At 39.1% G+C, this 15,109-nt stretch overlaps 1 protein-coding gene across 1 annotated transcript in view; it reads right to left on the minus strand.

The window, feature by feature from the left end:
- Positions 1–15,109, minus strand: part of LOC138855145 (dynein axonemal heavy chain 5-like) — a gene marked incomplete at its 5' end in the record, with an annotated part of 58,052 nt that overhangs the window by 19,106 nt on the left and 23,837 nt on the right. Inside the window, 2 exons of the mRNA XM_070102647.1 lie at positions 2,883–3,075; positions 9,204–9,340. Coding sequence (XP_069958748.1) covers positions 2,883–3,075; positions 9,204–9,340 — 330 coding nt within the window. The remainder of the gene's footprint in view (positions 1–2,882; positions 3,076–9,203; positions 9,341–15,109) is intronic.

The raw sequence follows: 15,109 nt of genomic DNA on the forward strand, positions 1-15,109 counted from the left end.
TTTTGATGCTATGTCGTTCTTGTATTGCCTCTGGGCCTCTCTCCTTATCCTTGCATATTCGTTTCTGGTTCTTCTGCTCAGCTCCTTGTTTTCTTGAGTCCTTTGCCTTCTATACCTTTTCCATGCTCTAGCACACTTGGTTTTGGCCTCTTTACACCTCCAATTAAACCATGGGCTCACTCTGGTCTTACCATTTTTTCTGTTCCCCTTTGGTATGAACCTTTCCTCTGCCTCCCTGCACTTAGTGGTTACTATTTCCAATCTTTTCATTTACTGTCTTTCCATCTAGGTCTCTTTCCCACTGCACTTCATGCAGGAAACTTCTCATTCCTATGTAGTCCCCTTTTTTGAAGTTTGGTTTCTCTCTTTATTCTCGTGCTGCTGCATTCTCCACTGTTAACTCGACAAGATATTCAAAACTCAGGACATCATAATCACTAGTGCCAAGGGGTCTTTCGTGGGTGATATCCCTTATGTCTGAACTATTCAAGGTGAATATGAGATCCAGCCTTGCTGCAACATCCTCTTCTCTCTCTCTGGTTGTATCCCTAACATGTTGATGCATGAAGTTCTCCAATACAGTCTCCAACATCTTAGCCCTCCATGTTTGTGGTCCCCCATGTGGCTCTAGGTTTTCCCAGTCATTCTCTTTATGATTGAAATCCCCCATTATAAGCAATTTTGTCCTATCCATATGAGCCCTCCTGGCCACTTCAGCTAGTGTATCTACCATTGCCCTATTGCACACATCATACCCTTCTCTTGTTCTCCTGCTGTTAAGTGGTGGGTTATACATCACTGCTATCATCACCTTTGGACCACCAGTCTGAAGTGTTCCTACAATGAGTCGTCTGTTTCCCTTCTTTCCATTCCTCCCATCTCAAAACTCCACTGTTTTTTTATGAGCAATGCTATTCCCCCCCTCCTCTGTTCTCTCTGTCTTTCCTCATAATCTGATATCCAGGTGGAAAAATTGCATCTGTTATCATCCCTGTAAGTTTTGTCTCTGTTAGTGCTATGATGTCAGGTGATGCATTAATGATGCGTTCTTGCCACTCTTCACTTTTATTTGTTACTCCATCTGCATTGGTGTACCATACCTTTAGCTTCCTTTCCATTACTGTATTTTGGCAGATGGAAGAGGAAGGTGCAGGCTGGGAGGGTGGGACTCAGGGCACAATATTATGGGAGGCTGCTGTGATTGTGGAATTAGTGCTTAGGGGGATGGTGGCTATGGAGTGAGGTTTGTTTCTGTTTACTGTGTTTGGTTGATATGTGATGACAGGGGTTGAGAGGTTTCTGTAAGCATTTGTGTTTGATGTTCCCCCAAAGGCTGAGTTTTCCTGTCTGTCGTTGCCTGTCCTATCTCTCTTTCCTTCCACTGGTTCTGTCTTGCTCTCACTTTCAGTTGTTCCCTTTCCTTTCGTGCTCTGTCTCGATTGAGGAACACTTTTTGATAATCTGGAGAGACCTTTAACAATGGTTTCTGTTGTAGTATCCTGTTCTGTGCCACATCTGTCTTGAATGTTAATCTGATTGGTCGATTTTTTTCCTTCGAATACCCCCCAAGTCTGTGAAAATTTTCTACCTGAGTCATGTTCCTCTCTCCTGTTATTGCAATGATGTTCTTAATCTCTGTTTTCTCCCAATGCTTTTTTTCATCATAGGTCTGCCCTTCAGCCTCCTGAAGCCCATGAATAATTATTAACCTCTCCCTCTCCTCTTCCCATTTCTTTTCCCTCTGTATCTCTGGATCTGATTTAAGCATCTCCTTTGCTGTTTCCCTAATCATTTCCCAGACACCATGATGGCCTGAAATTACTGCTGCAAAAGACTGCTTAGATCCATCCCCTCCTTCAGTCCTCTCGCTGCCTGCTGATGTTCCCATTTCAGCCATTTTGCTCCTTTCGGACCTCAACTTTAGATCCTGCTTCAGCACATCCATTTCTTCCTCCAATCGCTGTATCTTTCCCTCAGCTACTACAGCTCGTGATTCCCCACTTCTTGTTCTCTGCAGATATTTGCTCTAACATGTTATTGCAAAGCTCGTTTAACCTTTTCTCCCATTGTTGTTCCATTTTGTTCTTGAGCCGTTCTACTCATTCTTCTTTTTCCGACCAGCCAACATCGGTTCCCTTGCCTTCACGTCCTCCCTTTTGAGAGCCCATTTTGGTTTTATCCTGTTGTGATGTTCTAGCTGCTTCAGCTTATCGTAAAAATGTGTGTGTGTGGTGGGGGATTTATGATCTAATGAGTTAGGTTAGGTTTGTGTGTGTGTGTGTGTGTGTGTGTGTGTGTGTGTGTGTGTGTGTGTGTGTGTGTGTGTGTGTGTGTGTGTGTGTGTGTGTGTGTGTGTGTGTGTTTGTGTGTGTGTGTGTGAGTGTGTGTGTGTGTGTAAAGAGAGAAAGAGTAGGGATAACTCACTTTGAAAGCAAGAGCATTGTCATGATAAACACCTTACAAACTCATGTTAATACCTTATCGTCTGAGAGTTTTTAGAGCCCTATCATGGAGTATGAAATTAATTATGTACTCTATATAAGATAACTTTGTCTTGCTCAAGGACCCAGTCAGAAACTCATAACTCCTTCTTGGGTGTTGAGTGAGAAGCGAGACGTGAAAGTGTAGCTCGAGACTCCAGAAGCCTGATTCTCAACCCCTCGTAAGTAGGAATAATGACTGTTTAGACTTGCTTTCAAAAATTCTTTAAAATTATGGAAGTTACAGCAGAAGTTATAAAAGTTTTTTTGGAAAGAGTCAATCCATTAAATACTAGAAGGACATCTAAATCCTAGCATTATTTAGATGATGGAACGGGTTTAGAACTCTGTCTTATTTTTTAATTTTGAATTATTTCAGATTTACTTTTGTTGAGAGCTCACCGTGGAGGCATGAAGCGAAGGACCTGAGACCTGCCAGTAAGTGGTCTCTAGCGCTGACGCTGCCTGGCCAGGTGTCCACGTCTGAAGGGTTGACTCTGACGGCAGGTACAAACACTCGACTCAAAAGTCGTTGTACTGAGCGCAGCAGCACCGCCGGGTCGTCACCTGCTTTCACCAGCATGAAGTTCACCTCCTGTGTACATACACGTAAAGGACAGCCTTACAAGTCTACATGGTCAATTATCGTGAAGGAATCAATTTTACTGCTAGATGAACAGTGACAGCAGGAGTGAGATTTTCCAATATATCTCTCCTAAGCAGTATAATGTGATCTTTTATTGACAACGTTTCGCCCACGCAGTGTGCTTTATCAAGTCACAAACATCAAACATCAAACACAAACGTTGCCAATAAAGGATCACATTATACTGTTTAAGTGTTATATTTCCATCGTGTCGGTATTTTATATCATTTTTTCCATATCTCGCCTAGCGAAGATCGGACCCGCAAGAGTCGTGTAATATCTACGTATTTATTTACTAATGCACGAACAGAGACAGAAGCAGTAAAGAGATCTTCTATAGCTATACGTCTTACACCGCCCATTTTAACCACTTATCACTAACCTCCTGGTTGGTGACTCTCAGGTAAGATACATTGACCGTGCTTTTTGTAATAGGAATAAGAAGATGAGAGATAGAGTGTGCTTCCCTGGAGCTGGTGTTGGGGACATTGTCAACAGGCTGGATAATATCATGTCAGGTAATGGGAGCAAGCCCATTATCTGTCTCAGTGCTGGTGGAAATGATATTGGGAAGGGTAGGAGAGAAGAGCTGCTAGATAAGTACAGGTCAGCTATAGATTTCATTAAGTCTAAGGGAGGGATCCCAATCATATGTAGCATCTTGCCTAGAAGGGGAGTAGGAAATGAATGGTTGTCTAGGGCAATTGGTGTAAATTGCTGGCTAGACAGATACTGCAAGGAACTTGCAATCCCATTCATTGACAACTGGAACAACTTTTATGGCAAACATGATATGTATGCAAGGGATGGGGTACATCTCTCTGGGGCTGGGGTGGTAGCACTTGCAGACTCGATTGAGAAGGCCATTGGTGAAATGCCTATGATTTTAAACTGATGGAAGATAGAGGTATGGGTGTGTGTGGGAAACAAGCAGGTTGCAACACTAGGGTTGGAAACAGTAAATGTATAAAAGGCATTCAGCATGAAGTTATAAATAAAGACAATAGATCATGTCAGCAAACAAAGGGGGACAGCAGAGGGCAGCAAGGGACTAGCTCCCTTAAGGTTTACTATACTAATAGCAGGAGTGTAAGAAATAAGATAGATGAGCTAAGATTAATTGCAAGTGCAGGAGACATAGATATTATTGCTATAACAGAGACCTGGCTCAATCTGAAAGATAGAGAGATGCCCTCTGAATGTCACATACAAGGCTATAAATTATTCCACACTGACAGGGTCAACAGGAAAGGTGGTGGAGTAGCGATGTATGTCAGAGACAATTTAAATTGTTGTGTTAGACAAGATATTAAATTAGAAGCGTCAGCCACTGAATCTGTTTGGTTACAGCTTCTCGAGGGCCGAGAAAAACTAATTTTGGGTGTGATTTACAGGGCCCCAAATCTTGATAGGGAGTGCAGTAAACTTCTATGGGACGAAATTCGTAAGGCATCTACATACGAAAATGTTGTGCTAATGGGAGATTTCAACTATAGACAGATTGACTGGAGCAATTTGACAGGAAATTTAGAGTCAGGTGACTTTCTTGATACGATCCAGGATTGTTTTTTAAAACAGTTTGTGACAGAGCCAACTAGGGGAAATAACCTCCTTGACTTGGTTCTTGCCAGTAGGGAAACACTAATTAATAATCTTGAGGTTAATGATGAGCTTGGGGAAAGTGATCACAAATCACTCAGTTTTAATATATCATGGAATTCCCCTAATAATGGCAATCAAGTCTCCGTCCCTGACTTTCGCTTGGCTGATTTCATAGGACTGAAAAATTACTTAGGTGGGCTGAACTGGAATGACCTGACTAAGGGTCAGGTAGGTGGTGATGGTTGCCGATATGATGCTTTCCAGGGCATAGTTCTAGCTGCTCAGTCAAATTATGTTCCAAATAGGGAAATCAGATCAAACAAAAATGATCCTAAATGGATGAACAATAGATTAAAATATCTGATTGGTCAAAAGAGAGGCATATATAGGCAAATCAAAAGAGGAGACGGGCAATTGAGAAATCGATATATTCAGTTAAAGAGAGAAATTAAAAAGGGAATTAGAAAAGCAAAAAGAGATTATGAGGTTAAAGTTGCAAGAGAATCGAAGACTAACCCAAAAGGATTCTTTCAGGTATACAGAAGTAAGATCAGGGACAAGATAGGCCCACTCAAAAGTTCCTCGGGTCAGCTCACTGACAGTGATAAGGAAATGTGTAGAACTTTTAACACATACTTCCTCTCAGTTTTTACACAGGAGGATACCAGCGATATTCCAGTAATGATAAATTATGTAGAACAGGACGATAATAAACTGTGTACTATTAGGGTCACAAGTGACATGGTCCTTAGGCAAATAGATAAATTAAAACCTAACAAATCCCCAGGCCCCGATGAACTGTATGCAAGGGTTCTAAAGGAATGTAAAGAGGAGCTTAGCACACCTTTGGCTAATCTTTTCAACATATCACTACAAACTGGCATGGTGCCAGATAAGTGGAAAATGGCAAATGTGATACCTATTTTCAAAACAGGTGACAGGTCCTTAGCTTCGAACTATAGACCAATAAGCCTAACCTCCATAGTGGGAAAATTTATGGAATCAATAATTGCCGAGGCAGTTCGTAGCCACCTTGAAAAGCATAAATTAATCAACGAATCTCAGCATGGTTTTACAAAGGGGCGTTCCTGCCTTACGAATTTATTAACTTTTTTCACTAAGGTATTTGAGGAGGTAGATCATGGTAATGAATATGATATTGTGTATATGGACTTCAGTAAGGCTTTTGACAGGGTCCCACATCAGAGACTATTGAGGAAAATTAAAGCACATGGAATAGGAGGAGAAATTTTTTCCTGGATAGAGGCATGGTTGACAAATAGGCAGCAGAGAGTTTGCATAAATGGGGAGAAATCAGAGTGGGCAAGTGTCACGAGCGGTGTTCCACAGGGGTCAGTGTTGGGCCCCCTGCTGTTCACAATCTACATAAACGACATAGATGAGGGCATAAAGAGCGACATCGGCAAGTTTGCCGATGACACCAAAATAGGCCGTCGAATTCATTCTGACGAGGACATTCGAGCACTCCAGGAAGATTTGAATAGACTGATGCAGTGGTCGGAGAAGTGGCAGATGCAGTTTAATATAGACAAATGCAAAGTTCTAAATGTTGGACAGGACAATAACCATGCCACATATAAACTAAATAATGTAGATCTTAATATTACGGATTGCGAAAAAGATTTAGGAGTTCTGGTTAGCAGTAATCTGAAACCAAGACAACAGTGCATAAGTGTTCGCAATAAAGCTAATAGAATCCTTGGCTTCATATCAAGAAGCATAAATAATAGGAGTCCTCGGGTTGTTCTTCAACTCTATACATCCTTGGTTAGGCCTCATTTAGATTATGCTGCACAGTTTTGGTCACCTTATTACAGAATGGATATAAATTCTCTGGAAAATGTACAAAGGAGGATGACAAAGTTGATCCCATGTATCAGAAACCTTCCCTATGAGGATAGACTAAGGGCCCTGAATCTGCACTCTCTAGAAAGACGTAGAATTAGGGGGGATATGATTGAGGTGTATAAATGGAAGACAGGAATAAATAAAGAGGATGTAAATAGTGTGCTGAAAATATCTAGCCTAGACAGGACTCGCAGCAATGGTTTTAAGTTGGAAAAATTCAGATTCAGGAAGGATATAGGAAAGTACTGGTTTGGTAATAGAGTTGTGGATGAGTGGAACAAACTCCCAAGTACCGTTATAGAGGCCAGAACGTTGTGTAGCTTTAAAAATAGGTTGGATAAATACATGAGTGGATGTGGGTGGGTGTGAGTTAGACCTGATAGCTTGTGCTACCAGGTCGGTTGCCGTGTTTCTCCCTTAAGTCAATGTGACCTGACCTGACTAGGTTGGGTGCATTGGCTTAAGCCGGTAGGAGACTTGGACCTGCCTCGCATGGGCCAGTAGGCCTTCTGCAGTGTTCCTTCGTTCTTATGTCCTTATGTTCCGCATTGCTCACATGCATTAACGCTAACAACCTCTCCCATTCCACCCAGGATACATACTTCATTATAGGAAATGGTAATTCCATAGCAATATTAACTCCAGCTCTGTTGTATGGTAACCCTAGAATGACTTACAACGCAAAACCAATATGACTCATTATGAGCAAAATGTAGTGAAGGCTTGATACACCGTTAACAGCCAAGAAAATCTGCTGTATGAGAAAAAAAATGAGATATATTCTCGAATATCGAGACACTTTTCCAAGTTAAGTTACGATGTGGTTCTGTTGATTGTTATACATTATTTCTGTGGAAAATTTTAACAATTTTCCTCTAATTTGTATGTGTGTGAACTGCTGCCGATAATAATGTTTATAAAATCTCGTGTAGGTGCGTATCCTCAGTGACTTTTAAAAGATGTTCTGTGGCAAGAACTAATTTTTTCTATTATTTCATTATATTCAGTAAGGAGTTGAATAAGTGAAATTATTGTAGCTTAGAGGAAGTTAATATTTTAGTAATTAAAATGTAGTACAAACCTGGAAGTGTTACTAAATTAATTGAAAAGATGTACTGGTAGACAAAAAGTTGGAGGACAGCAACGAAAATGGCGGAACATGTATATTAACGGGGGAGTGTTGTTGAACTTGATCGTGGGTAATCGAAGCCGATGAAGAGTGTATCAGCGATAACTGGAGACCACGAAATAAATGAATATCATAGGTATCTGGAAAGGTTCAGATACGCAGTAATTTGGGCATAATAAAGCTGATAATGAAGATAATACTGGAAGCGGTGATTGGACATTTTGATCATCGTATGTACCTACAACAATTTTATTTCGCCTCCTTATATATGGTATCAACCCACCAAATAGGTGAGGTATCAAGTATTGACCAATATTTAGCATACCTGTCAGCTAGGGAGGCGTTAGGATATATCGCCAAGATTATAACTTGGTAAGTAATTCTTGTAGTCTACATTTATGTACACTTAATTTTGTGAAAATTATGTAAAATTATATAAAAATGGTGAGTATAATAATTTTAAACTGTGGACCAACAAATTACTTAGAATTGTCAAGCAAAGTAATTTTTCAGTAATATATACAGTCCATAACTAAATTTAATACAGACAGTGTTAGTGGCTAGAAATATTTGTTTAATAATTGTACCTGTGAAACTCACTAACGTAATTTCTAATAATTTCAGTGGATCAAATAAACAAGGAAATGTCATAGATACACAGTCAGTGATCTGGTGACTAAAGCTCTCGCTTCACACGACGAGGGACCAGGTTCGATTCCCTGCGAGGGTAGAAACATTGGGCGTATTTCTTTACACATGCTGTCTATGTTCACCCATCAGTAAAATGGGTACCTGGGTGTTAGTCGACTGGTGTGGGTCGCATCCTGGGACAAAATTGAGTTAATTTGCCCGAAATGCTCTGCATAACAAGCGGCTTTCTGTATAATAGTATGTCATTGATGTCAACTAGGACTGTATACCTTGTACATGTACTTGTAGAAATAAAGATATTATTATTATTATTATTATTATTATTATTATTATTATTATTATTATTATTATTATTATTATTATTATTATTATCTAGGGTAACTCACACAAATCTTGATCACGTTCATTCCGTCCCTTCCAGGTTAATTGAATCGAAGACAAGCAAGTAATTTTGCCTTACACGCGAGGCAGACAATCAACTTATATTTAGACAGCCACTGGATAAAAGACTGACTTTCTATTCTGGAGTAATTTATGGACTAGTGAAACTACTGGTGACTGACGCTCGTGATGACCTGATCAACCAATTTCATATATTCTCTTATAAATTCCTAGAAATATCAACTGCTGATTATTGCTCGTGAATTTCATAGCAAAACGGTAAAGTTCGTTATGATGATGATGATGATGATGATGATAATAATAATAATAATAATAATAATAATAATAATAATAATAATAATAATAATAATAATAATAATAATAATAATGTAATTTTTTGACTAGCCCACAGAATGGATAAGGGGATGCATAAAAACTAACTCACCCTGTGTACGTTTTCTTCAGTGACTGTGCGCTGCGGTGTGGTTCGCGTCATGCATATACAGAGACCAGTGAGCGGGGTGGTCCTTGGACTGCCAACAAACAAACGCATCCGACGACTGTTCTCTGGTTCTGGCTCACCTGTCCCAGAGAACAAATGAAAAAAAGGCATAATCAACATTAACAATATAATGATTAAATACGCAAGGTGATTGAAATGCTTTTTGTTTTGGCTTGGCTGCCGAAGTTTGTACTGCAGTCCTAGGATCCGTACAAATTGAGAACATATCTATCACAAATTCTACTCAACCAAAAGCGAAATGGTACAAATTCTATGTTTGGGGCATCTGTAAGCATGGAATATCAGGAAAAAAAATGGAATATGCAACTATGAGCATCCCAAAAAATGCCACGACCGCCTGTCTTAAGGAGTGCGTTGTTCTACCTCCAGCAAATTATTTTACCTGGAAATGTGCCACTCTTCAGTTCTCCAAAAACAGTGCTACTACACCAAATGCCCTGGATACCATCTGAAAGGGAGCAAGAGGTACAGATCAAATAAAACAAACCAAAATAGTTACGACAACCTCACTCCAAGTAATTTTTAGTGGCAGGAAACGAAGAAAGAAAATGGAAGGAAATAGCCTAGTTGGACTGGAGGCACAGCCAGTCCCTCTCCCTCCCCATAACACTCCAGAACCACAACTACTGATGCCAACAACAAAATCCCCCAACAAACACACAATACGACCTCGTTTCTATATGCTAATATATAGGGCCTTAAGCCATCCACCAACAACAAAATACCTTTCTTCAGTGGACTTCTAGAGGAGTTAAATTTAATGTTTGCAGTCTTCACAGAGACCCACACAAAAGATCATTTTGACAACGAAATTTGGATAACTGAGTACAGCCTCTTTAGATGCGACAGAAAGAACATGCAACAAGGATGGGGGGGGGGAGTCTTTATGTCAAAAAGTCGCTCATCTGCACAGAGATGCAGAACACCACAAATGATGTAGTTAAGTTCTAACAATAAGGATCGAGAACCAAAACCTAGTCATCGTGGTTGTATATAAGCCACCAGATGCAACCTCCCAACAGCTCAAGGAACAGCTACCGAAAATTGATTACTATCTGGAAATCTTACTGCTTGATGATTTCCATCTAAGGCATACAAAATGGAAGAATGAAGCAAATAATGTTATAACAAACAATTCCTGGAGGCAGCTCAGATGAAAAGTCACACATACACATGAGCTGCTGAATCTCTGCAATAAACACACCCTAAGTCAGCAGATAGTGGAGCCAAGAAGACTGGAAAACACACTTTACCTTATAAGAACATAAGAAAGAAGGAGCAGGTCCATGTCCCCCCCGGATTAGCCCAATGACCCACCCAGTCTGGTCACCTCCACTCAAGGAAGGAGCACGGCATCAGACCCAGTAGCACAAGCTAGTCAGGTCCAACTCACACCCACCCACACAAATAATGAGGACCTGGTAAGAAACAACAAATTCCGAACACAATCTAATCAAAATTCAGACATACATGCATGGGGGTCTTGACCAGCAAAATACATGCAGCTATGAAGATGTCGTCACTAAATACAACTTCAATAACAAGAACATCAACTGGGATCAGGTGAACCATGTCTTAAATGAAACATGTTACGAAGATGTCTTAAATAACAAAGATCCAAACCAGTGCCTAGAAAGGCTCAACTTCCTAGCAGCTGAAGTAAGTTCAATGCATATTCCCCTAAGAAAGAAGAAGAGAAGAAGTAAACTGGAGAGAGAAAGACGCTCCCTCTACAGAAGACGACGAAGAATCACTGAGCTCCTCAAATATGCTAGATTATCTGATACACGGAATGAAGCACCGACCAGGGAAGTGGAAAATATCGAACTAAAGTTAAAGGACTCCTACAGGACCCAAGAGAGACAAGAGAGGCTAAAAACGATTAGTGAAATTGAGAGAAATTCGATATATTTCTTTTCATATGCCAAAAACAAGGTAAATACCACATCTAGTATCGGGCCCTTGCTCAGACAAGATGGGACCTACACAGATGACAACAAGGAAATGAGTGAGGTACTGAAATCCCAATACGACTCTGTGTTTAGAGAGCCACTAATCAGTCTAAAGATCGATAATCCAAATGATTTTTTCATGAATGAGCCTCAAAACTCAATCAGTGTATGCCAGTTTTTCGACATTACCCTAACTCCGACAGACTTTAAGAAAGCCACTGACAACATATATATATATATCTATATATATATATATATATATATATATATATATCTATATATATATATATATATATATATATATATATATATATATATGTATGTATATATGCAATAAGAATACAGTAAACACAGGTAATTTCAGAATATGCAAAACAACCCCTGTGAAAGAATAGAGAAATTCCAAGCGCTTTCGTGACTACTCACATTATCAAGGAACCACCCAGGGAGGTACTACCGTCCTGCCAAGTGAGTGTAAAACGAAAGCCTGTAATTGTTTTACATGATGGTAGGATTGCTTGTGTCCTTTTTTCTGTCTCATAAACATGCAAGATTTCAGGTACGTCTTGCTACTTCTACTTACACTTAGGTCACACTACACATACATGTACAAGCATATATATATATATATATATATATATATATATATATATATATATATATATATATATATATATATATATATATATATATATATATATATTTATACACACATCCCTCTGGGCATTCTTCTATTTTCTTTCTAGTTCTTGTTCTTGTTTATTTCCTCTTATCTCCATGGGGAAGTGGAACAGAATTCTTCCTCCGTAAGCCATGCGTGTTGTAAGAGGTGACTAAAATGCCGGGAGCAAGGGGCTAGTAACCCCTTCTCCCGTATAAATTACTAAATTTAAAAAGAGAAACTTTCGTTTTTCTTTTTGGGCCACCCTGCCTTGGTGGGATACGGCCGGTCTGATATATATATATATATACACACACAAGGACAATAATGCTGCTGGAGACCGAGCTTCAGAAGCAAGTTTCATTAGGCTACTAGGGCTAAGGACAGTATTTTTAAACTCGCTCGCCAGGTGTAGCTAAGGTTCGTATCAGTTCTCATGCCTGCAACACCTTCACTAGTTGGTTTCAAGATGAGAATTTCTCTCGCTCTTACTGTTTCACACCTACACGTAAAGAAGTGTAAAGAATGAATGCAACGGAAGGGTAATGTCGGAAGATCTAACCCCGTTAAGTTTCCCCAACTACCAGCGAACCATGGCTGAGAATATCACTTGACTTATTAACCAACTTCCGGTGTTCCCTCCATGTGTGATGGTTGATCATTTCACACGATACTGTGAATTAGTAATTATTGCCAAAAAAATTGCAGAGGCAGTAGTATTAGGGAATGAATTATCTGCAGGCATACTAGACCAAAGTTCCTTGTGACAAATAATGGAAATGAATTTTGTAAAGAAAAATTGTGTACTTTATGCAAGATCAGTAAGTCCACTATAGTCCTCCATCATCCTGCTAATAAAAGTTTAGCTGAAAGGAAAATCAAGAAAGTATTAGATGCTTTATGAATAACAATTAATCCAAACAGCGAAACATGGGATGAAGAATTCCTTGGTTTTCAGTGTGAAATTAATTCTGCATACAATGTATCGGTATTTGATACTCACTTTATGCTTTTTTGAACGTAATGACACGTAAGTGTACAGCACAAAGCATATTAAAGAGAATCAAAGAAATACTTCAAAAGTCAACAGCAGAATTTACTAGTCACGAATACTCGAGAAAAGTCAGCCAAAATTAAAGTAGGCTCGAGTCATATTAAATTCAGTGCCACCTCTGCAGTGCCAAAGTTTGATCAAAAGTTTTTAGGTCTTTATTGAGTTATTGAACATATAAGGGGTAATAAATACAAAGTTAGAGAAATAAGCAGCGAACAGAGTAAAGTGTCATATCTTCACTAAACGATGTTGATTTGTGATAATATTGGCGAGACTTCTGACAACCAGACTGGAGAACTAAGGTTTGACCAACATGACGCTGCTCTTTCCAGACCTAACCATCGTACTAGTGACCCTGTGAATTCTAGCCTTAATCTCATTTATTGTACTGAACACTCCATTGCGTATGTAAATCTCATCCTAAGAGAGTTTGAGTTGAATGTGAATACCTTGCAGAGAAAGGTCGTCACCTAAGTCATTTATTTAAAATCTTCGGGTTTTTGCTATACTTCGTAAGTTTTGTTTGACTGTGTCATTGTATTGTGGCAGTGTCACCTTACATGTCTGCCATACTTTGTATAAAATAGTGACTATTCATGCATTTAGTTGCTTCCTTTTTTGTGTGTTCTTGTACTTTACTTAAGATTCTTAGTGTTTAAGAGTTGCTCTGCATGACTGTATGCCAAGTGACATGATTATGTATCAGGATACATGACTGTGTGCCATTCTGTATGACTGTGGGTCACTTTATATTGCACATTGAATATTCATGTCTTCTACGAGATCTGGACCTTAGCAGATGTGACCTGCTTGCAGCACGTTATCCTTCCCTCTTAAATACAGACGCTATCCTACTTACGAACATTCGAGTTACGAACATTCGGACATACGAACAGTATTTATTAAAATATGCTTTAGTGTTAAGAACCCTACATTACTGATACTGTGCACTTTACAGCATCGTCTTTAAGTTTTCAACTAACAACGGCGCAAAGAGAGAACAACAATAATAATGATAATAATATTAAAAACAATAATAATAATCGTTACAACAGAAAAATGGCAAAATAACAACTTACGAACAATTCAAGATACGAACAGCCTTTTGGAACGTAACTTGTTCGTAAGTTGGGGGCGTCTGTACTCTTCACTCTTGCATAAAACTAACTCCAAAACCCGTAAAACAACTGGAATGGCAATCGACTGATTCTCTCTTGATCTGTTATGATCCCCAGTGATCTACTCTGATTCACTATGATCCACGAGTATGATATATGAATTTTTCTGTTGTACAACATTATTTTGCATCGTATAGAATCACTGCCTGATATTAATCTCTGTAGAGTCTGACAGTTCGTTTACACTGTATGAATTGTTAGATAATGTGCTTGCATGACGAGAACACCATGCTTGTAGCATGATCCAAGCTGTCAGTAGTATGTTATGTCAATGGTATATCAGTATAATCACTTAGGAATTTGACGGTTGAGTTTGAGTCACTCACTGAACATTGATGCCTAACCTGAATCAGGTTACACCCCGATGTGCGCAAGAGTGCATGTGTGGGACAGCTGGTAAGGCTACCACTCAAGGGTATAAGACAGTTATAATGTAGACACCAGTCATATAACTCACGGCTGGAAAGCTCACGACATCCAGCCTTAAATTTTTTTTTTAATGAAGTGGACAGACAGTGCGTATTCTTCAAGGGTTATATTACTGTAGCAATCTCTAACTCTAATACAACAAAATCACTTATTCACACTGGATAAGAGTTATTAAATTTGGTAAAATTGACTATACTCCTACATAAGTTTGACTTATATTTTCGTTTTTATTTTTACAAAATTTAAATGAAATTTTCATATTTATTTCCTGTATCTTTGTTTTTAAGTGACTTACTGGATTCATACCTTTAAACACTAAAATGATCAACATATATTGTATAATATAAATTAGGATACCATGCCGGTGAAGGCACCATCCTGACTTGACAGCAGGACCACGAAGAGAGAGAGAGAGAGAGAGATAGACAGACAGACAGACAAAAAAGTAAGAATTAAGTGTGGGAATGTATTGGTGAAAGAGTAGATGAAAAATATGCAAGGGAAAGGAATTGTGAGAATGAAATGGTTTTCTTACATCAGGTTACAAATTTATT

Source organism: Cherax quadricarinatus, chromosome 82, assembly GCF_038502225.1.
Source record: "Cherax quadricarinatus isolate ZL_2023a chromosome 82, ASM3850222v1, whole genome shotgun sequence".
NCBI lineage: Eukaryota > Metazoa > Arthropoda > Malacostraca > Decapoda > Parastacidae > Cherax > Cherax quadricarinatus.